Source organism: Artemia franciscana, chromosome 10, assembly GCF_032884065.1.
Source record: "Artemia franciscana chromosome 10, ASM3288406v1, whole genome shotgun sequence".
Classification (NCBI taxonomy): Eukaryota; Metazoa; Arthropoda; class Branchiopoda; order Anostraca; family Artemiidae; genus Artemia; species Artemia franciscana.
This window is the reverse complement of record NC_088872.1, coordinates 45244009-45267821: the sequence shown is the minus strand read 5'-3', so window position 1 is coordinate 45267821 and position 23813 is coordinate 45244009. Positions and strand designations below refer to the sequence as shown.

The following is a 23813-nucleotide window of genomic DNA, read 5'->3' as shown; positions in this document are numbered from 1 at the left end:
AGGGGTTACGTTTGACCTAGGCTTTTCGATAGTCTCAAAACATTCAGGGACAATCTGGGGAAGAGAACAACGCATTTTCTGGAAGCAAAGGGAGATTGTAAGGGGCCCTAGAAATGGGCTGTAAATCCTGAGAATTGTTTGAAACTTACAGTCTTAAGGCTGCCAACCAAGAGGCCAAAATGTAAAAAAAAAAAATTTTTGATGGCACAGATCCCCCGAAACTGGTCCATAAAACTTTGTTCAACATGGTTTTCACATATATACCCTGAAGTTGTGGCGCAAAAGGGGCCGAAATACAGAAGAAAAAATATTGTTTTCCCAAAAATGGCCCGACGAAGGCCCAAGAAACTGTTTTCGAACGGCATGAAATCTAAAGCCTAAGTTCCGGGGAATGGCCTGTGGTGGCTTAATTAGTTTGATCTCAGCTCGGTGATACGGGACCCAGAGTTCGAACCCAGCTGTTGCTGCAATATGCTGCCACAGCAAGGACAGTAGTCAAGAACCGTCGTTAATCCAATACAGTAAGAAGTCCCTGGGTCAAAATAACCCTAAAGCTCAAGAGCAATTTCAGTTTGAGGACATGGGCCCTCCGAAAAAATACGGTCTCAGAAATGGTCAATGTTTTTATGTTATTCTGGGCTCGTGCTCCCAATACTCAGGGCATGAAAATGGTCCAAAAAACTTTTTTTGTACTGACTTGAAACTAAAAAACAGTAGCCGGGGCTAAAAGGACCAAATAGGAAAGAGAAAGGTGCAATTTTCAATAAAGGATAAATGACGGTCTGACCGTCAGATAATTTATGGGGGAGGGGGGTGTGCTCTTCTTTTCAACTTGACTCGATTATTCATTTTAACTTCTGTTCATTTAGGATTCATCAATAGCATCATCTATTATCTTTATGTTTGATCTGATTATTCATTTTCATTTCTGTTTGCTTCAGATTTCGTCAATTCACTGACAGTAATGTTTTCGTTTTAAGTTTAATTAGTATATGACTTAATTTATCTTGAAAAATTTCTTTTTTCGATTGTTCTTTTAATAATAGTCATGAAGCGACTATAGTGTTACAAAAATATTACTTAATTACGAAATTAATTACAACTTAATTACGAAATGATAGCAACTAGTGTTACAACAATTTTAAAACAAGTAACTATTAATGAGCATATATTTCTATTATTTATCTATAAGTAATGAGTATGTCAAATTGAAAATATTATTCTATTGCTCCCAAAATTCTCTTTGCACTGAAGGTCAAATTACTCAAAAAATCAAAATGTTATTCCAGAAACCGGAACCTTATAGTACTTAATTGGAAATATGGCAGTATTAAACAATACGGGAAGAAAATAATTTGTAAAGGTTCATCTATTGAAAAACAAAATAATGTGCTATGGGAATGGGTATTTTATGGGCAGGGTTTTTTACTATGAGTTTTTAAACCCGAAAAAGAATTTCGCTGTTCTAGAACTACTTTTCCTTATTATCTAGTAGTAATTTTGTCTTTCTCATCCATCCTGATAAACATGTTAAAAAGCAAGCGTCGTGACAAAATAATTTGCGCTAATAAGTTAGATAAAGTAAAAACTGAAGACACAAACGGAAACAAATTAAGAAACTTAAACAGTAAGAGCAAAATTGGATTAGAAGATAAAGGCTTCTGAAAAAGGGAGTAAATCTTACTTGTTAATTATACGCTGCTACTATGACAACCTGAAGAACAAATAACATCGTATGACTAAAGCCATATATGACTCATTTGAAAAAAACAGGCTTAAGAAAAGAACATTCAATGGACGACCTGGATAAGGCATGACGATTCCAAAATATATAAAAAGAAACTCAACCAAAATATTTCTTTTAATATAATATACCTTTGTGACATTTACTAGCAAATCTAAATTGAGTTCCCAGTCCTTTTGAAAAAAGTAATTAACAAATTGAACACTTAACTTTCAAAGCAACTAATCCAAATGACTAAGCTCATCGATGTAACAAAAATTTTGAGGCCTATTGACTTCAATTAACTAATAAAGCTATTAAAATATTTCATATAGGACACGTATAATTTTTTTTTTTAGTAAAGCAACATCATTCCTAACTTCGAAGTCATAAGAAAGGACATTTTATTAGAATCAATCTTCATTCACTGTAGTCTTGTTCTTTACCAAAACGTGTAAAACAACTTCAGAGGCCCATTATCAAAATATATTCAAGCATTTATAAACATTTTCTTATTATCTGTCACCACCCCATTCAAATCCTCCGGGTCTATCTTCCGGGGAAAGTTCGACAGTTTGTTCCTCAGGGGGATCAAAGAGTACTTTCAAAATCCTCGGTGTTTTCAAAAGTCGCATGCCTCCAGGTTGATTTGGAAAAACGTCTTCAAGAAAGAAATAAACATGCCCAACGGCTATTCCAATTAAATCTACCACTACACTGTTTCCAAGTAGTAAAGAAAACCCAACAAGAACCCATGGCAAATAGGGAGCTGAAAATGGGAGAAGTCCGAAAAAGTTCATCCTCACGAATGGATTCCGTCTTGACCAAACATAAACCAGCATCGTTGTTAAAGCATGACCCAAAAACAACAAATTGACAAACATTGCGCAAATCTAAAAAAGAAAAAACAAATTCACATCTTCATGACAAAGAAAAACTACTATAATCGTAAAAAATTCCAAAAGCGTATCCAAAAGTTCCGCGTTCTGTTTTATTCTGAATAAGTTGTCGGATTCTTCGATTAAGCCAACGAATTTAGCTATCAAAATTTATGTGAAAGCGTAGGATTTTTTGCAGTATTTTTAGAAGAAAGGTAATTATTTGATAAACTTGTGACTAATAGTTTGTTTACCTGTTAAAACACTACATGAAAGCATCTCAGAATCCTCAATGACATTGTGTCCCAAATCATAATTGATGCTTTTAATTAAAAATCTAAAGAACTGAAAAGAGTGAAAGAACCATAGTTGTAAGTATAGAAACGAAAAGAAACAATTTGGCAAAGGAGTAAATAGTTTTCTTTTCCTCACTTACTGAGAGTCTTGTTAATGCCCTCTTCTGAACTAAATACTTAAAAACAATATTCTTACTTCGTTAAATACAGAGAGCTTACGTTCATTTTATTATCAGAGTAGCTTTCATCTATCTATGTTTTCCTCCCCCCCCCCTCTAAAGCCAGTATATACCAAGAAGCAAAAGACAAAAGTGCAGTGATTTTGTTGGTTTCAAGCAATTTTTTCTAAATAAGTTGGAACATATTGCCAAATAATACCAACTTGACGAAAGGAAAAATAAGCAAACTTGTGTACGAGTCCAGGCATTAAGAAGGAGCTGGGACACAGTCAAGCGATAAGTGTACAATTTGTTTATTGCTTTTCTTAGTAAAAATGAACATGCCACCTGACATGCCTTTAAACGCTTATTCAAATATGCTAATCCCTCTGTTTGGAATAGTTCGCAGAAGAAGCAGCACATTAGCTTTCGGACAACAAAGTTAGATATTGTACTGGATTTTTGCTAACAGTGTATTTTGGGACATGCTCCAAGTCTGCACACACGGTGTCCTCGTAAGAGGAGAAAGATATTTTATTATTAAATAACTGACAGGCCACTTTGAAAGTTCAGGCTGTATCTCATGATATTGACTCCTAGCCTTTTTAAGATGAGGTAATTAATTAAAAAGAGACAAGGTTTAAGATGGTAGCGATCAGTGGCGTAGATAGGGAGCAGGGGTAAAATAGCAACCGAGCGCAGCACCAGATGGGGCGCCATATGGATAAATGGTATCTTGAATCTCTGGGCACACCATCGAATTCAGCGTATCAGAGAACCCTGCTGTAAAAGTTTCAAGCTCCTATCTACAAAAATGTGGAACTTCGTAGTTTTGCCAGAAGACCAATCACGGGTGCGTGTTATTTTTTTTTTTCAGGGGTCATCGTATCGACCAAGTAGTCCTAGAATGTCGCAAGAGGGTCATTCTAACGGAAATGAAAAGTTCTAGTGCCCTTTTTGAGTGATCAAAAAAATCGGAGGGCACCTAGGCCCCCTCCCACGCTCATTTTTTTCCCAAAGTCAACAAATCTAAATTTTGAGATAGCCATCTTGTTCAGCATAGTCCAAAACCATAATAACTATATCTTTGGGATGACTTACCCCCCCCCCAGAGTCCCCGGGGGAGGGGCTGCAAGTTACGAACTTTGACCAGTGTTTACATACAGTAATGGTTATTGGGAAGTGTACAGACGTTTTTCAAGGGAGATTATTTTGGTTGGGGGGGGGGGGGTGAGGGGAGGGGGCTATGTGGGAGGAACGTTTATTTATTAATAAAAAATTTTAATCCTTGGAAATTATTGAGATGTAGTAGCTATAGTAATGAAAAATTTTATTGGTCATGAGCATGTAGTATTTTGTTCAGTATATGTGTCATAGGATAAGAGAGCACCATTGGTGAAGGTAAAAGAACTGGTGGAATATTGAAAAAGAAAGAATTTCTACATTTCTGTCATATGGTGGAAATAAACACCATACTTTAGATAGAGCATAAATACAAATGGTAGGTCTTCAGCTACTGGAGTGCCTGACTTGGGAGAACCTTGCGGGGTACAACTGGCGCTGAAGGCCAAACAAGTAAAGGCCAAGGAACTTGTCTTGTAAATCTGCAATCAGTTTATGAAAAGAAAGTAAGGGACCAGAATAAGGCGTCAGAATGACTCAAACTAAGTTAGCCTTTCAAACAAGCAACCCCTCTAACACCCTTGGAGGAAGAAGAGAAGGCAAACAACTGGTGGAGTTTTGATCATGGTCAAGACGAAAGCTGAAAAACAAAGACTATTAAGATTAGCCATTCGAAAAATGATCCTCAAGACTGAAATACATACCCGGAAGAACTTAAATTCCTTAAGAAAAGAATAAGGAAGGCAAAGAAGACCTCATGGGGGGAATTGCAATAGAATAGAGTTAGACGAAGCCAGAAATAAGCTAATAAAGGCTCTAAAGAAAGACCATCACCCATATTTGGGGAGTTCATTGAGAGAAGATGGCACACAAAAGATGAACCTGGAATAAAACCTAAAACCATAAGCTAGAAATACGTCTAAAAGACTCAGAAGAAATTAATCTTATAGCGGCCTATATCATAACGTGAATAAGGGGCAGAGGCTGACATCCTTGATTGTAAGGGAATATTGGGTACAAAGTTTTGATGTTTGAAGAGAGGTTTGAAGCTTCTATCAGAAAATAGTGAAATTTTGCATTTTTGCCAGAAGAAAGATTACGGATACGCGTTTATTTGTTTTTGTTTGTTCTTTTTTTTGCCAGGAGTGATAGTATCGAACTATCACATCTTTTGGTAATTAGCTTAGAAGTGTACAGCCTTTGAAGATACATCCTTTGGGCATGAAGATAATGACATATTCCTGTCAATTTTAGATTATTCTTTTCAACTTTAGTAAAGCTACCCATAATTTTGGGCATGGCGGCGTAGGAGATACACAAAAGGAGTTAGCTAACTAAGAAAAACGAGTGAATAAGAGAGAAAAAAGAAAGAGAGAGAGGGGGAACTAAGAAACGGGGAACGTAAAGGGGAGGGGGAGAGAGGGAAAGGGATGAATATTTTCCTTAATCAACAATTTGCACAAGACAGTTTTCAAGTAAAGCTAAAAAATGATTTTCGGTTGATCTGCCAACGGCTTTTTAGTTAATTTTAAAAATTCGGCTTTAATAAGAGCAGAGACGGACCTAGACTCCTGCGTGCTCTCCTGTGAAAGAGCAATAAAATTGATGGCTGTTTGGTAAAACGGGACTTGTGGTTTGATCTCAGCTGCACCAACTAGTGACACGGTCGACAATTTGATTCCAGCAACGGGATTACGTGAAAGCGTTTCCGCAGTAATCCAAAGAAGAAGGAAGAAAAACCCACCCATTACAGAAACTTAAATGCTGTTAGCATTAGGACCACAAGCACTTTGGCAATAGAGTGCAGTTAAAAAGGTCAGACAGACAGTTTAAGAAGGACATAACTGAAGGAAACCTTGCTGAGGCATGGAAGAAAAAAAAAATCAATGTTGTCCATACTCTATCTTGAATAAATACGCCTACGTCAATAATACAGATCCATAGCTTTTGCCAAGATATAGAAAAATAAATAAAAAGTTATTTTCTCAGTCGATGGATCAAAAATCAAGAAAAAAAAGCTTACCACAGTAAAGAATCCTCCAAAACAAAGCATGAATACAAAATCGGCTGTCCTACCGGCAAAAGAGTTTTCTTCCAGCATTCTGCAATATCTATATGTAAAAATCATGTTGAATAGTAAGTTAAATCCCAGTCCTCCAAAAAATAGAAATGAGGTAAACACTCTCCATACCTAGAAAACGTAAAGATTGTTACTATGTAACAATGTATTATTCAACTTAAGAATTTCCTTAAGGTCCTTTAAACTGATCCAATCTAGTTATCTAATGATTTGAAAGTCAATAAATTATAAAAGTTCATACGCAAAAACATACTAATATTTTCCCCGTTTTATATTTTTATTTCACTTTAAGTATAATCAGAAATATAATGTGAAGTAAAAAATATTTAGAAGCAATTTATTGCTCTTTGGTAGATCCCTATTAGTTGTCCCTAAGTTTCGTAGAAATGGGGATGGTATTCTATTCTAGGTAAATTTGGCGTAGGGAAAGAAAATAGCAACGGTTATGGACTGCTGCAATTTTGTAGGCATAACAATCTAGTTATGACCAATGCAGCAATCGATCATAAAATGGTTCATAAGTTAACATTTTACCCACACGATGGTTAGACGGTCAACCTTATTGATTATTTTATTGTAAATCGAAGACTGGAAGGCCTTAGCATACAAGATAGTAGGGTACCATACATAGGAGTGCTATTATTGATGTTAAAAGAGATTACCATCCAGTAGTGTCTAGAGTTAATCTAAAGCTGAAATTTGGGAAGGGAAACTACCTTCCAGGAAGTTATAACGTTGGCAGACTCCAAGATGAGAACTTGAAAGAAAATATCCAGGAACAGTTGAATATTAAACTCGAAAGTCCAAACACTGACAATGTAGAACATGGATGGAACCGTTTTAGGAAGTTAGTTTGTGAAATAGCAGATAGTGTCTTAGGGGGGAAAGTTAGGAACGCAGCTAGCAATAAAGTTTTGTAGAAAAGAGGGAGTGGCTTGTACAAGAACTACTTGAGGGATAGATCATATAAAAATAAGAAGAATGTAAGGAAAGTAGAGGAAGCGTAAAAATATGAATTAAGGTGTTAAGTGGAGACCATGGACAAAATTGTTGAAGATACAGCCAGAGGGCAAAATAGTAAAATGTTGTATTTGCACCATGAAAAATTGAGAGGGAATAATTATTCTGGACCTGTCCCAATTAAAGATAGGAAAGGAGCCACGATTAACAACAACGAAAGAGTTAAAGAGAGAAGTGTTGAACCGTGATAAAGTTACAGGAAATGACAAAGAAAAAAATGAAAAAACTTGTGACATTTCGGAAGCGAAGGGAGACTTATTCTGCAAGGAAGAATTAAAAACAGTTCTAAAAAGATTAAAAACAATAACGCCCCAAGGGTTGACAGTGTGGTAAGTGAGTTTTTTAAAGATGTTGGTTGTTGCGAGATAAATTACTGAAGACTATGAATCTTATTTTTGAAAAAGGGGAGGTACCTAGCGATTTTAGAAAAGCTTTAATTAAACGCCCTCCATAACAAAGGTGACAAGAGTGAATTATAGAGACATTAGCTTGGTTTCTGCAGGAATCAAATTACTTAGTATGAAGATACTATTTAAACTTAGAGATGATGTAAATAATGTTTCAAGAAAATAACAGTGTGGTTTTAGAAAGCAGACAGGATACATCGAACAAATTTAACTCTTGGATTAATAATTGAGAAGTGTCTGAGTCACCAGACCTATTTAGTCTTCTGTTTTATGGATTAGGAGAAAGCGTTTGATTCATCCTTCTAAAGTGTACCAGATAAATACATCAAAGTGATTAATGCTATGTACTAGAATAATATTGGTGTAGATAAGGTAGGAAATGAGGTTAGAAGCTGGTTTCGTTTTAAATAAGAAGGTAAGCAGGATTCCCATTCATATGGATCACTTTGATTGACTTTGTTCTAAGGAACAAGGTAAAGGCTATGGGAGAGCATGGAATTAAATGGGAAAGCAAAACTCAATTAGACATAGATTACGCATACAGTTTGAATGCCCTAGACGAAAGTGTTAGCAAAATGAAAATTCTTTTGGAGGATTTAAAAGTTAAGGGTTCAAAAATAGGTTTGAAAATTAATGTTAAGAAGACTATATCGCTTAGACTGAGAATAGGTAAACTGAGAGTTAGACTGAGCTAGGTAAGCTTCGCTTACCTAGCATGTATTATTAGTTATAACGGTGATTGCAGTATAAGTGTTAAAAGTAAAATAGTCAATGCTCAGGGTGTTTTTTCACAAGTTTGGAAAATCATCTGACAACCAAGGTTCGAATATTGGAAGCTACAGTAATGACAGTGCTAAAGTGTGGTTCTAAAACGTGGGCCCTCCAAAAGACAGAGGATATGTTAGGTGTTTACCAGACGAATTATCAACAGATTCTTTTGGGTGCCAGTCTGACTGACAATATTTCAAACAGTAAGCTATGCAGAAAATGTGGTTCTATCCCGCTTTCTAGGGCTATAATGAGAGAAAGATCGAGATAGGTAGGACACATTCTGTAGATGAAGGATGAGAGATTACCACAGATCGTCCTTTGGCCAACCAGTTAGGGTCAGACGAAAAGCAGGTCGTCCCTGAACAGAGTGGAAAGAGATCTAAAGGAGGGATTTAACGGAAACTGAAACTTCTTGGGAGGCTTTGAATAGATCGGAATGGAAAACGAGCGTGTGTAGCTGTGTTGGCCTTGGGCAGTGTAATGCCATAGTGATTTGTTAGTAGTAGTAATAAATTCTTTTATTCTTAGGATTTTGTCCTTTTCTTTCTTATTTAAACGAGAAGAACCCATTGATATCCTTCTTGGTGGAAATTTTTATGCATTTATACGTTAAGTTTAATGTCTTGCAAATCTTATTTTGGAACTTTCTTAACCTCATGTATCATAGCTCTTCCAGCCCGCTCAGAGAAGGGGATTAACCTTCCGGTTGGCATGTAGATGTTGAGAATCCTATTACTATATATGTAATTTCCGATGAGGACAGCCTGAATAATATCATGATATCTGTCCCAGAATCCTCAAAGTCCCAAACTGATACCCAACTGAATGATGATTTCGGACAGATGAAAGAAAATAGAAATACAACCCCCCCCCCCCTGAAATAACTGAAAACTCCTGCACCATCCCAACTATTGAAATCAAAAACAGGCCCATAATTCTCTTCACTCCAACCATGAAGGAACAAGCAATCGCTGTCAATGTTAGCACAAATGACCCTTTTCAAATCTCTAAGATGTGGTTTCACTGTGAGTTTAAACAGAAACGGCTATTTTACTGCTGTACTCCAAAACAGAGAAGATACCTGCAAAGGGATTAACCAAAATAGAATGGGTTATATCTCTGTTAAACATGGATTGTGGAAGCCTCCTTCTCAATATAAACAGAAATGATCTTTGACAATGTCACAATGGGAACTGTCAACAGAGGACTTAAAAAGGGTCTTATGAATAATAAAGGGGAGATGTTTGAAGGTCCTTGAAGCCTATGGCATGGGTAAGTCTGATTTTAAAGGGCTAAAAGCTAGTAAGACCGTCCTTTTTATCTTACCAGTCACTCCCCAATTGGGCTCTTTGTTCCTCTTTGGAAATCCTAAAGCTTATAAAACCTACCAAGATGCCTCTCAAAATGCCCAGTGTCTGAAACTTGGACACACAGCTAAAAACTACAATGCCTTTGATTTAAAGGGTCCAAACTCAATTGGCAACCACCCAAACTAAGTAATGGATAATGACTATCCAATGTGCTCTGGAGTCTGAACTCTCAGGACACAATCCCTTCATTTTTGGTGATTTTAATGCAAATGACCCTCTTTGGGGACTAACTTCCAATAACAATAAAACGGGAAGCTGCATAGAGTATGGAGCACCCCCATTCACAGGGGGTACAAGGGTCCTTAAACTATAATAGATCACAATACTATACTAACATCCATTCAAGATTCATGATACACTCCTAAACCCAATATACCAACGTTTATCACCTCCAAAGGTAGCTGCCCCCTATTTCGAGAAATGTTGAAGGAAGTGGTTTTTAATTTAGTTTCAATAAATTCTGGTCACAATTTGATTAAAACTAATCTAAAACAAACCTCTTTTAGGCAGCTAATTCTGGCTTACCTCAAACTAGGTTTAATATAATAGGTTATAAGGAGCCTAAGAATTGGTGGAATGAGGATGTTTGCCTGCTGTTCATGCTAAAAGGAATGTTTGCAAAAAAGATTTTTAAAGAATCTATCATCTTCAACAACAATTTCCTATAAGCAGACATGTGCCAAAGTAAGACTGGTATGTAAGAAAGCTAAAAGGTCTGCATGGTCTATTTTCAGTTTAAGTGTTAGAGCCCCACTATCAAGGATCTACCGTCTCACCAGGCAACTCAACGGGGGAAGCAGCTGATTGTTCATCATAATAACAATAATTTCCAGGATGGTTCTCTGATTACAACTGATAATTCCCTTTACACACACGCCTTTTTGTACCCTGTCAAACACTTCTGTATATAAAAATGCCCTAATGAAACCTTTCTTCCAGGATGAATTTAATGCAGCACTAAATCACTTAACATTGGGTCCTTCCCATGACATGATGAGTCTTCCTCATCATATTAAGAGGGTTTATAGTCCCATGCTGTCATAAATAATGCCCCCTGAATTTTTATAGCCTCGTTTGGAAAGACCTAAAGTTTCCAAATGCTTGCAAGATTGCCCTTGTGTTTGCTGCCCTGAAACCCACTTAGTCATTAACTGACCATAAGTCTTACAGACCCATTTCAGTCCTACCTGCCTTCAGTAAAGTCCCTGAAAGGCTTGTCGTATCCAAAATTGAAAATTTTTTTTGAAGCCAACAATCTCCTTCCAAAAGAGTAAACAGTCTTTAGAAGAGGCCATACCTCCATACATAGCATTACCTGCATGGAAACTGACATTAGTACCTCTCTTAAAAGTAGATATTTCACAATGGCTCTCTAGCTTAATTGGTCAGTTGCCTATAGCAATGTACTCTATGATAAACTGCAGGAGAATCTAACTACCCTAGATTTCTCTTACTCTTTTAGTGGTTTCATGAAGTCCTTTCTACCCCAAAAAAAATTTCTATGTTCAAGTAAATGAGGCAAAAGGAGGGGAGGGTATTCCTATTATCAAGGGCCTTCCTCTAGGAAATATTTAGAGCCCTCTCTTTGTCAACCTATATGTATCAGAACTCAAAATATCTCTTTCAACTTTTGGCCTTTATACTGATTTTATAGTAAAAAGACTAGCTGGAAGTAAGTGGGCTTGCCACCCAACAATCATATTGGATTTTTACAAGCTCTTTACCTGTTCCAAATTAAAACATGGGATCCAATTTTTCTCCCACCCTACTACCTTTCTAATATGCTAATCTCTTAATCTTCCTTTAAGATCATTGAATTTTTACAAAAACTCTGCCATTTGAATAGTACAAACAAATTCGAACCTGTACAAGCTCACTCCTGTGTCTGAATTGTCAATGATATCTTGATTGATGTCCCAAAGAGAAAGAAGCCCTGTCAAAGAAAAAAAATATTCCTCAAAAATCCAGGCATATGGCAGCAAGGACATAGTATATAGCCGTACTTTGTTAATGAAGTTAGTTTGCCCCAACACCCACTCATCATGGAATCTACTTCTGTCAGAGGTTCCAAATTAGTGTCAAGAAACCCCTTATACTTATCTCTTTACTGAAACCCCTCCTTAGGAAATGTGCCTACCATTTTGCCAAGCTGATCATACTCCAACAAATAAAAACCTAGTACCCAATCATATGGTGCAGAACATTTTTGCTGAAAATAACTCTAAGCTTGATCCTAATCATACGAAAATTTATACAAATGAGCGTGTAAATAGTGGGAGCAGGTAGTGAGCAAATAGCGGGAGCAGCTATATGTATACTACTTGTGTTTACAGCAGGACCAGGCACTTTTCTGCTTAATTGGCATCTGGAATTTAGATATTGCATGAAAATTTATTTATCCATAAGCTCCCCAGATTCATGACTATTGTAGCTGCATGTACACCTTCTCAGAACCTTAGTCTTTACTCCCTCCCACTTGGTTCCTCAATTTTATCTGCTACAATGTGCGCCATCTTCTTTACCTTACATGTGCTTATGAATTATTGCATAGAGACTGAAAATATCCTCTCAATCTGCAACGCACTGACTCCGAAATAAGAATAGAATTGCTGATGATAACATAGGACCAAAATAACATGAAAAGGTAGCTCCTGATCTTTCAGAAAAAAGGCAATCAGATATATTTATAGCAGGCCCAAAGCTTTGATGGCATCAATCATAACAAAACAGTAGAACTCCTCCAAGCTCATCCTCCAACCTAAATGCAAGGGATATAATCAGGCAAAGAACTCAAATAAGTCACAGCAAACAGTCACCACCATCCTTCTACTCAAAACTTTGTACAATTCTATATTTCAGGCTAAAATCTGGTGCCCTTGTTCTCAAAAGTTTTCTACCTATATGTGGGTTACATCATTCTCCAATATATGCACTTACTTCTTAGCTAATGAAACAATCCAGTATGTATTGTTAGAATGTCAGCACAATTATGAGGAGACCATTGCCCTCAGTGACTAGTGCTCCTTGGCTAAAATACAAGACACACTCAATGGATTCCTAAATTCTAGATTAACTCCTCATCATGATAAAATGATATTTAATGCATCCAATGAAATACTACGAGACAAGTCTACTAGTGTTTTCCTTATCATGCCCCATTTCTGTAGCTAGCACAATAAAGAGATGAAATAACATATCTCTGGTGTTCTTAGACCCCATGCATTAAGAAGAAGAAAAATTCCGTCTTACTGGGATTGGTGTACAATTGTATGTTTTGGATTACTATAAATTTATTCTCTCTATTCAACATCAAATGCCATTAAATTAAACAAATATAGATTGAGAGACAAAATGCAAACAGAGTCACTTGCACACAATCTATATGATTTCCAAACAAATTATTCATTAAGCTGTGATGACAGACCATAAGCATATTCTATAATCCTTCATATCAGCTTGAAACTTGCTGAAAATTTAAACATTGGTGCTAATTCACAAAAATGTGGGGGAATGACAAGGTTATTTTTTCCTATAATAAGAATCCTGGAAAAGTAATGGAAACCCAAATTGCCACCCCTGTATATATACCAGCAAAAAAATCCTAAGACAAGATTTATTTTTAAAAAAATGAACTGTACTGATTTGTGACACCTCAAAATGGGCAAAACATGTTAACTAGACTCAGTGGACCTTATTGAGGACAATTAATCATTTTGAATTGTCTGCATAATTTGTAATGCAGATATTTCTGTTTTGGCTGATCTATATGAAAATTTTGCAGCATATGAACAGGTCTAAGTGAACCCCAATTAAGACAAAAAAAGGAAACAAATATGTTTTCATTAAACATTCATAGTTGCTTTTTCTTAAGACAACAAAAATAGAACTCTTTTATAAATGATCTTGATGTACATTTATTCAAACAAAAAATAGATTATATTAAAAAGGTGGATTTAGAAAATAAAAATCCCTGTCCTATCTACCAGAAATACAATACTAATGGCATATTAAATATTATTGCACAAAACTGCTGCTGGTTGAACGTTTTGACTGAGCATTCAAATTTTAGCCAAAAATACATGCTTAAGTCAACATTTCAATTCTAATCAGAAAACTGAAACATTTGCCAAATATTCCTGCAATTAACCAACAATGAAAATAAGTCAATTAAAAAAACTAACAGAGGGTAATTTAAGAGATGTTTAAAAAAAGAAATTTCCCAAAGAAAAATAAAGAGCCAAATTAGGATCTAAAATGAACAGAAATTGAAATGAACAGAGTTTATGAAAACTTAAAATGAACAGAAATCACAATGCATGAATAAATGAAACCCAAAACAAACTATATTTCAAATGAATAATTGCATAAAACATAAAAATAGTAGATAATGCAATGGATGAATAAATGGATCCTAAAATGAACAAAATTTGTAGACCAATTCCTATTTGCAGTAGCTCTCATTTGTAAACCTTGAATAGTCTTGTGATATTATTATTTTTTTTTTAATCAAAACATAATTTTTTTCAATAAAGAACAATAATGCTCTTGTCCTAATAAGATTTAGGGAGGGGGCAATAGCCTTACTCTAATTTTTGGTCTGTTTGTGTTAAGTTAGACTTGGTTAACCATTTTAATCTTGCTTCGTTTTAGTATTCATCTATCCCTCCAAAGCTGTATCTGTAATCATTATCTTTCATGTCAATGTTCAATTTAATTTTTGTTGATTTTGGATTCCTTTCAATCATTTAGAGTAATTTTTCATTTATTTTTACTACTAATACTACTACTAACAACTCAACACAGCACCAAGCCACCTGAGGCCAACACAGCTATGCACACTCCTCTGGGTGTTCAGTTTTCTTTCAAAAAATTCTTTTCTTGGGGAGCAATTTTTAAATTAATAAGAAGTAAAGAGGTATTCCTTACCTGGTATTTTTCAAAAATTAAATATGGGTTGAAGTACAGCTGAAAAGGGGTTACCAGCTGCAATTCCTAAAAATAGAAAGTTATTATAATAACCAAAACCTTCTCTTTGCTCTATATTATTCTTATATTTACTATTCCTTTGTAGTATATTCAAGCTTACACTTTCTTTTCTTTTTTTTACTCTTGTTTAGAAGCATAATTATTATGTGACTCATCACATGAAATCAGGCTTGATTATTATTGTATTAGTAAATATATTCATGCTCTTCTGCATAGGTTTAATCAGTTTTTTTTTTAACTGCTTCCTTCATCAGCATTGGAGGGTCCCTACAATCATGGTAAGGGACTGAAGAATTACACAACAGTGATACAGCTCTAGTAGGTAAACAGGCAGTTTAAACCAAAATATGTGCCAAGAACTATTATATAATTTGTCTGATGCAGCAAATGGGTTTAAATTTTCAATTAGTCATGTTAAAATTTAATGCAGGTGAAGTTATAGGCCAACACAAGCTATTTAGAAGACGCTAATTCAAAAAAATGAAATAGGCTGAACACTAAACTACCATCTTTATAGCCACTATAACATAAATGTTTTGGAGGAAAACAAAGGAGAACTTTTTTCACATGGATTACACTTTTAAACAACTATTTTTAGACCATAAGTTTTAAATAATATGTAAACATTTTATACATATTAAATACAAAACAAAATAAAATTAGTGTTATTCAGGTCAAAAAAGGTAACAGCCTATTCTTAAGCATATATCTGTAATTCACATGGAATTTTACAAACATACTACACAAATCAGCATGACATAATACCAGCCTTCCCTTAGCTACAAAACCTATAATTATCATGGTTAAATAGTTGAAAAGTGAGTTAAACATTACAAAAAAGACTAATAAACTTTTATGGGTTGTTTTTTTTTATTACCACTTTTTTAAGGTGCTATAACCCAACAAGGACACATTGCTGATGTAAGATTTCTTTGCCTTGTATTTTCTTAACTTGTAAAGAAACACAAGGATAACTTGCTTTAATCAAATCTTACTCTAATCAACTCTTGTTATGAATGCTTAAAACAAGCCAAATTATTAAATCAGCCACAAGCAAAATAAGCACCATGTTCTTTTAATAGCTTGAGGCTTTACAGCATTGCATCTCTTGGTCTCTGGTCTAAAGTTTGACTTAGATAAAGTCTGAAATAGAGTCTGCTCTGGTCTCTTAGTTTGACTTATAAAATTGAAATTTTGCGTTCCCTCCATACTTTTGTTTGTGGAGGTTCTTTCTTTTCTTTTTCATAATCAAAACACCACCTATCTTTTATTCCAATCCCTTTGTTCAGAAGAGACCGCTGTAGAAACTTAGGAGAGGGCTTGTTCAATTGTAAGTTCTAGTGCCTTATTTAATAATGAAAGTGATTGAATTAAAGTAGAAATCAATTTCTAAAAAACGCACTTGGTCTCTGGTCTAAACTGGCTTAGTTTGACTTATAAAATTGGAAGCATTATATATTTACTGGAAGGATTATGTCTTTTTTGACAAAAAAATGTGTCAGAGCAATAGAACAAATAACCTGATCACTAATTGCTTAGATATGTGTTTAATATTTTAATTTGTATTACACGAATTAGTATTGTGTAGTAAATGAATTTAGCTCTATTATATTATGCTTGATTTTTGGTTTGCCCCCTAATTTTAGTAGTTCTCCTGCTGCCCTAACAAAAATTGTGTTTTTAAAAGCATCAAAAATCTATTGTTACTGATAGCATCAAAAGAAGCATTTTCAAACAAAAAAATGAAACTTCTCCAAGGATTTAGCTTGTTATCAGCCTGGTGTCATATCAAAGAAACCAATATTTCCCTTGCTTTGCTACCATCTTGTTTTGAAAGCTTATTTTCAAAATTGAAGGTTTTGGAGGAAGCTTGAATCACCAATGTAATTGCCTTGTTTTAAGGCTGTTTTAAGCATATTGCACCTCAGGTAAAATTCTAGTTAATTGACTTCTTGCTATCTTGGAAAGGGTTTAGGTTAGGAAAACAAAACTTTCAAGGATGGGTCTACAGGCTTAAGTATGTCCCAAGAAGGTATTTTAAAGTACCCACCTCCACTCCTTCTCCCTCAAGAGGGCCCTGAAATTTGCCTACATAACAGGTCTATGCCTATTGAAATTTTGACAAAACAACATTTTACCTTAATTTTGAGTGACTACTTGCCTTTTCTCTGCCTTTAGTTCTGAAAATGCAATTCCTGTCATTTGAGTAGAATTTTGAGCCATATCAATGTTTTTTTTCAAAATTTAGGAAATGTATTTATATATCTTTAAAACCTTAGAAAATGGAATTGAGCAAAGTTATGGAGCTGAAAATAATTTTGTTGTACTTCAATTAAGCAGAAGATCTGTTTTGCAAGGTTTCACTTTTATAACACACATATCTTTAAAGGTCATCAAAGGTCAGGGCCCTCAAGAGGGAGAAGGACTGGAGGTAGTTGCCTCAAAATACCTTCCCAGGACATACTTTACTCAGTAGTTTCATCCCTGAGAGTTTCATTTTCCTTACCTAAACCCTTCCTGAGATAGCAAGAAGTCAATTAACTAGAATCTTATCTTATGATATCTTAGGCACCTTATAGTCTATAGCTATTATGGAGTAAGAATCTTTTTTTACTATTTTCTTTTTTTACCCTATGGCCTGGTGTTTTGAAGGTATAGGGCTTAGTATATTGCCTAAAGATAGACTTTAACTGACCTTTCAAGATTATTTTCAGAAAGAGTGTTCAGTGTGGAATTGAATGGCATTATTCTTTGGTTAAAATGGAGTTTTCTTCACAGGGTGGATCCTTACAAAGTAGTAGGGTTATTTCTACCTGATTATTGCATTACAAGTAACAGTAACTGGCTAGCTTAAATCTTTGAAACAGTAGGATATAAATGATGGAGTGTAAAAGTTTTATGAGGTTGAAAGCAGTTCAATTTTGGCAGTAGATCTATTTCCTCAATTTTTCCTTAATATAGAGTAGTATAGCTTTGAAAATTTCTGAATTAGTGAAAGGGTGCTAAACTATATGTTAACCTGTAATTTTAGACACAAATCAAAGCACCTATACACAGGTTTGAATCTGAGTATACCCAATTTTTTAGTTTGGGATGGGGGTCAGTGACATGACTCTGTAAGCTTAGCCAGAGTTGACCCAGCTCTAAATGGGTACCTGGAGAAATTTGAGGAAGGTAAACAGGAAGGGTGTGTGAAAGCACAGGATGGTTGGCCCCCAGCCCCCCCCCATTGCACTTCCTGGCTGAAGGGTCAAGAAACAGAGATCAGCACCACTGGTAGGGACTGTAAAGTCTAACACTGTATCTTTTACCTTTACCTATTTACAAAGTAGGCTACCTATAGAAAACTGTGATAGGTACTGGCACAGCAAGCTTCTTTAATCTTTAGCCCTTTACCTTTATTTTTATTTACTATAGATTTAACAAAAGGAAAGTAAATCGAAAAAGTGGCTGAAGACTAAAAGTTTGGGCCTAGACCACCCTATGAGGATTGACAAACAAGGCTAGTTTAGACTTAAAAGAAGTAATTCACTCACAACGGCTAAAGTTGTAATTGCACATGCTGTTAAATACGTTCTTGTGACTGGAGGTATTAACAGGTATTCCTGTCTTAACTGCTGAGCCATTTTATCTTCAATAATTTAAGCTGATTTTATTTTCTAGTAAGCATGATGTGTTCTTTATAAAAGACAACCGACAGTGCCATCTATATATTAGAAATGTCTCAAAAACCACAGGACGTAGAAAGTTGAGCTCCAAACAAATAATAACTTGACGTGGAATGCACCCAAAGCTCAAATCAACTTTCCGATTTACCCCCCCCCCCCCGGGGGTGGGGGGTGGGGGGAGGGGGTTAGACTTTTCTATACACTTCACTGAAAAAAATCATTTTAAATGTTTTTAACTTTTATCTTTAATAAATCAAAAATTATTAAGAACTTAAGGAATAAGTATCAGCCTATGCATATTAAAATGACAATGCACATTTATCAACATTTTTTCAGTAAAGTGCAATTGTTTTCTGTACATAAGAATATTTGGGAGTTGTCAGCCCTCCTCATGTTAATTTCTGTTCGTTTTGGGTTTTATTAATTCATTTTTGGTGATTAGTGGTAGTTTAACGATTAGTAGGTTATTTGATCTCATTTCCGCTCATTTTTGGTTTAATCCAGTTCTTTACTTTTCTTTGAAAAAAATTACTTAAGTTTTGAAAAACTTCAAGGTCTTCTCAATAGCTTTTAAGATTTTTTTGAAAAGTTTAAAGTTGAAATTCCTTCGCTCTTAAACAATTCACTGTCAAATTTCTATGCATCTGAAATCTACATCAACTACTACCGCTATTGCTACTAGCAACCCAATGTATTATCAAACCGCCTGTAGGCAATACAGCTACGCATACTCCTCATCCTTCCCAACATATTTAAAGACTCCAATTTTATGCTCTCCAAAGACATTGCAGTTTCCTTTAAATCGTTCCTTACGACCTCCTCCCATCTCAAGCGATGAAGATTAATTTTTGATTGGCCGGTGCTAAAATAGGTTTGAAAATTAATGTTAAGAAGACTAAGTCACTAAGGTTAGGAATAAGTGAAGATGAACAGGTGACCTTAGGTAACGAAAAGATTGATCAGGTTGGGAGCTTCAGTTACCTTGGTAGTATTATTAGTAAAGATGGTGGGAGCAGTGAAGATGTTAAAAGTAGAATAGCTAAAGTTCAGGGTGTTTTTTCACAGTTAAAAAAAGTTTGGAAGAATAGAAAGATAAGTCTACATACCAAGATTAGAATATTGGAAGCTACAGTGATGACAGTTGTCAAATATGGCTCTGAAGCATGGGCACTCCGAAAAGCAGATGAAAATTTACTAGATGTTTTCCAGAGAAATTGACTACGGATTGTTCTGGGTACCCGGCTGACTGACCGTATTTCAAACAGTAGGTTGTACGAAAAGTGTGGTTCAATCCCGCTTTCTGGGGCTATAATGAAAGAAAGGTTGAGATGGCTAGGCCACGTTCTACGGATGAAGGATGACAGATTACCGAAGATTGTCCTTTTTGGCCAACCGTCTGGGGCTACACGGAAAGCAGGTCGTCCTTGTCTGGGTTGGGAGGATGTCATAAATAAAGATTTAAAGGAAATGGGAACTTCCTGGGAGGGTGTAAAGAGGGAGGCTTTAAATAGATTAGGTTGGAAGAGGAGCGTGCGTGGCTTTGTTGGCCTCAGGCGGCTTGGTGCTGCAGTGAGTTATTAGTAGTAGTAGCAGTAGTAAATGATTGGCCAAAAATAACAATCCTTGGTATTCTTGCATCCTTCGTCCAAAAAATGATTCCTGGCTGCCTCAACCTTTCTCTCATTATAGCCTTAGAAATAGGGAAAGAGCTACATTTTTCTACAGCTCACTCTTTGAAATATGGTCAGTCAGGTGGGTATTCATAAGAATATGTAGATAATTTCTCTGGAAAACTTCTGAGAATTCCTCCTCCGTCTTTCGGAGTGCCCACGTTTCAAAACCACACTAGACCACTGTCATCACTGCAACTTCCAATATTCTAGTCTTGGTTCACAAACTTATCTGCCCCTTCGTAAAAACTTTTTCAACTGTGAGAAAACACCCTAGGTCTTAGCTATTCTACTTTTAAGATCCTTTACTTTATTCACTATCTTTACTAATGACACTACATATGCAAGCGATGCTACGTTACCCAACATCACGTCTTCACCTTCACTTATTTCCAGCACAAACGGGCTTAGTCTTCTTAACACCGATTTTCACCTATTCTCACACCCTGAACTCTGAAAAACTCCAAACAATCAGTCACTTCGCTAAAGTTTTCATCTAGGATAGTCAAATCATCAAGATAATCTAATTCTAGGAACGTCTTACTTTCTCATTTGATTCCATGCTTCCCCAATAGCCTTTACCGTCCAGAACAAACCAAAACTTTATCATTCATTAATACTGCAAGGTAAAAAGATGGAAAATTAAGTTAAGGGCATCTATTTTGCACTTTGACTTTTACTATTTGATTTGGCGTCCAGCCCCATAGTTTCTGTAGGCCCCGTTTCAGTTCGTGCAGTGACTTCCCTCAATTGGGAGATAAATTTAATAAGCATTCTTTACATTTGAGCATTGACGTACATTAGAAGAATAGCGCTATATTACTAAATTAGAACTTGTTTTTCTTTTACTGAAATACTGAAAAGCACTGTCAATACTGGAAATATCTAAATAACTTAATTTTCTTTTTTTACAAGCGTGACATTTACTTTTTATGAGGATACCTGTATCTACATTGGTATTACAGCTTGTAGTATTGAGATGGTTATACTAACACGTCTGAAGATTTAGTGGAAGAAAAGATATAATTGCAAATAAATTGTATGGTTTTTCATGCAGAGAATGGTTTCTTACCGGAGATGTGACAAAAAAGTCCAAAGTGTTGATATCCGCTTGAAATACAATAGACAGGTACCTACACCGAAATATTCTTTGCTCAAAAAATTTCATACCGTTGAGCAATGAATTCCAGGCGCTAAAAGGCTTCACTGTTCCATATTTAGGTGTTTAACCATTAATTGAAACTTGAAATACTTATAGCACCCTGAACAAAGAAGAATTACAGTTTTTTTTTTGGTAAGTTTACCTGATTGCGGGTATGTGCCCATGCAATTTTAAGTAGATTAGGGTACTTCTCTGCTAAGAACTTTTAAGTGATATAAACTTCTAAAAATCTGGTCCCACTGTTTTCTTGCACCAAGGTTCCTGCCCAGTAAGCTTCAAGTAAAATAGAAAACCTCCTTTAATAGGTTGTTTAAGCAATGTACATCACTGTGAATCCTCATTCCCACATCCTTTTAACTTAAAACTCTTCTATCCTATATTTTAAGCCCATCACGGAAAAAACCTGCCTATCTATGTGTGTAAAAGTCAATGATAAAGGGACCAATGACCGACTGTCTTCTCCGATATTACAGTTTGAAATTGTGATGTGAAGTTGTAATGGGTTATACCTGGGACTGGTCAATGTAACAAAACGATAAGTTGAGGAGTTGATCAGAAAGGGAAGTTTCGGAAACACTTTATCACTTAATCAAACTGAACCATTCCATTTAATTTTATTCAATTTTGAACCACTACTTTTTTTCTAGCATATCTGATAAACAAGAAAGAAGGCAACGTAAAGATGATGTAGGTTACTGATGAGAAGGGGAATCGTGTTATGTTTGTCGTTCTAGACAACATTTAATTCATAGGAAGGAAGGAACTTCTATCAGCTTATCCAGCTTTTAGGTTGACATTGTCCCGATACCAAGGTTTGGTGTTAAAACTGTGAAAATCGTCTTCAGAACTTCACGTAATGGAGTGGGAGGCTCTGAAATGGGTTTATCTCTGTATTAGTAGATGATATGAATTGCAATATAACAGAATATGTCAACAACTCATCGTTGCTTGGAATGCCCGCCGATACGACAAAGAGATTTAAGTCATGCAGAGGATTCGGTTTTTGGTGTGCGTTACATTGATGAAAATAGACTAGCTGGAGAAACCATATTATGATCAAGGGAATCGATGTCAAAGAAAGGCCTGGATCAAGCTAGAAAATGATGTCGTCCTTCAAAATTCCATTTTAAATAAGAGAGACTATTTATCTAGTCATTTACTGCACCAGCAACATGTAAAGACGTTTTAAAAGAGTCCAAGCTTATGTAAACATAATCTTTAAAAGGGAATTCCGATATTTTCATTGTGTGTCGTACTAAGAAAAGAAAAATCATGAAACATGCTGATGCATCCTAAAGCTTGGTCAAGAGCATTTTCAGCACTTTTTGAGACCCACAGACCCACAGAAATCAAAGGCAAGCTTCAGGAAAAAAATGTTGTCGGAAACAAAATGGTTTGCTAGATATGAGGCTTTACTAAGAGTGTGGATCACATTGCCATAGAATAAAAAATTTCTTTTGACCACAAAAGTGACACTTGATTAGAAACTGCCCCAAGAAGTAAAGCCCAAGACCTTAGGCTTTACTAATTATTCCTGTTTTATTCCTGTTTTAGGAATGCAATCTATAACATAGATCACGGTCTACTCCAGCAAGACTCAGAGAAGAAAAAATTCTTTGGTGGCTCCAAATTGACATTCAATGAGTTCTATTCATGGAAAGTGTAGTCCTATTTTCAGGAATAGGAGATACTTTCAGAGACACGATGTCAAAAATGCTCTATACTGCTGAGGGTTCATTCAACTGTGAAATCACTGAATGCTACAAGCTCGTACAAGCCCTCCCTACTTTGAACCTGGTGAGTAAGGAATTCAAACCTTAGCTACATGCTTTCAAAATATGGTACTAGACACTTGCCTGTAAGAATAGCGTTCTTGACAAATGTGATCGTTCTTAAATAGCTTGAAAGGAGAAAGAAATGCAAACTGGACAAATTTCTATCATTGTGTTGGTATACATACTTCTTACATATTATAATGTGTATCCGTTATGTTACGCGTTACAATAGTTATCGGTTACAATGTGTGCATTGTAGCCTCCGGATGTTAATATTTGTTGAAAGGCCAATCTTTTATTATTTTTATAGGAATTTAAGAAAATGAGGCATTTATTCAGCAGAACCTAAAAAGATTTGACCCCAATCCTCTTCTCACTGGAAATATTGTGGACCCCAATTACAAATAACGTCTTTACCCTTTAGTCCTGGTTTTAAGTTCCTACAAACTATTTTTACTCTTTTGAAAAAGGAAAGAATAATAATCATAAAAAATTTTTTCTGTAACCAATGTACATCGTTCTACGATATGTTATCTTGTGATTTCAAATACTGCACAACTACAATGAAAATAATTCACCGTTTCTTATTGTTATTTTACTAACTCAGAGATTAACTATCACTGAGACTGATCTAAGTGACCTTTTACCATCCATCATCAGAAAGATTTCTATTGATTTTTTTTTGTTTATTTTACTATTGCATTAATTACTTTTAATTCCAACAAAA

The 23813-nt window shown here is 35.5% G+C and overlaps 1 protein-coding gene across 1 annotated transcript; it reads right to left on the bottom strand.

Moving 5' to 3' along the window:
• Positions 1-1843: 1843 nt before the first annotated feature.
• On the bottom strand, positions 1844-18504 carry LOC136032250 (derlin-2-like). Its single transcript, XM_065712487.1, has 4 exons — positions 18348-18504; positions 14752-14817; positions 6201-6368; positions 1844-2616 (listed from the first exon to the last, which is right to left on the bottom strand). Exons 1-4 carry the CDS (start codon positions 18435-18437, stop codon positions 2239-2241), a joined length of 702 nt encoding a protein of 233 aa, XP_065568559.1. The 5' UTR covers positions 18438-18504; the 3' UTR covers positions 1844-2238.
• Positions 18505-23813: the final 5309 nt, after the last annotated feature.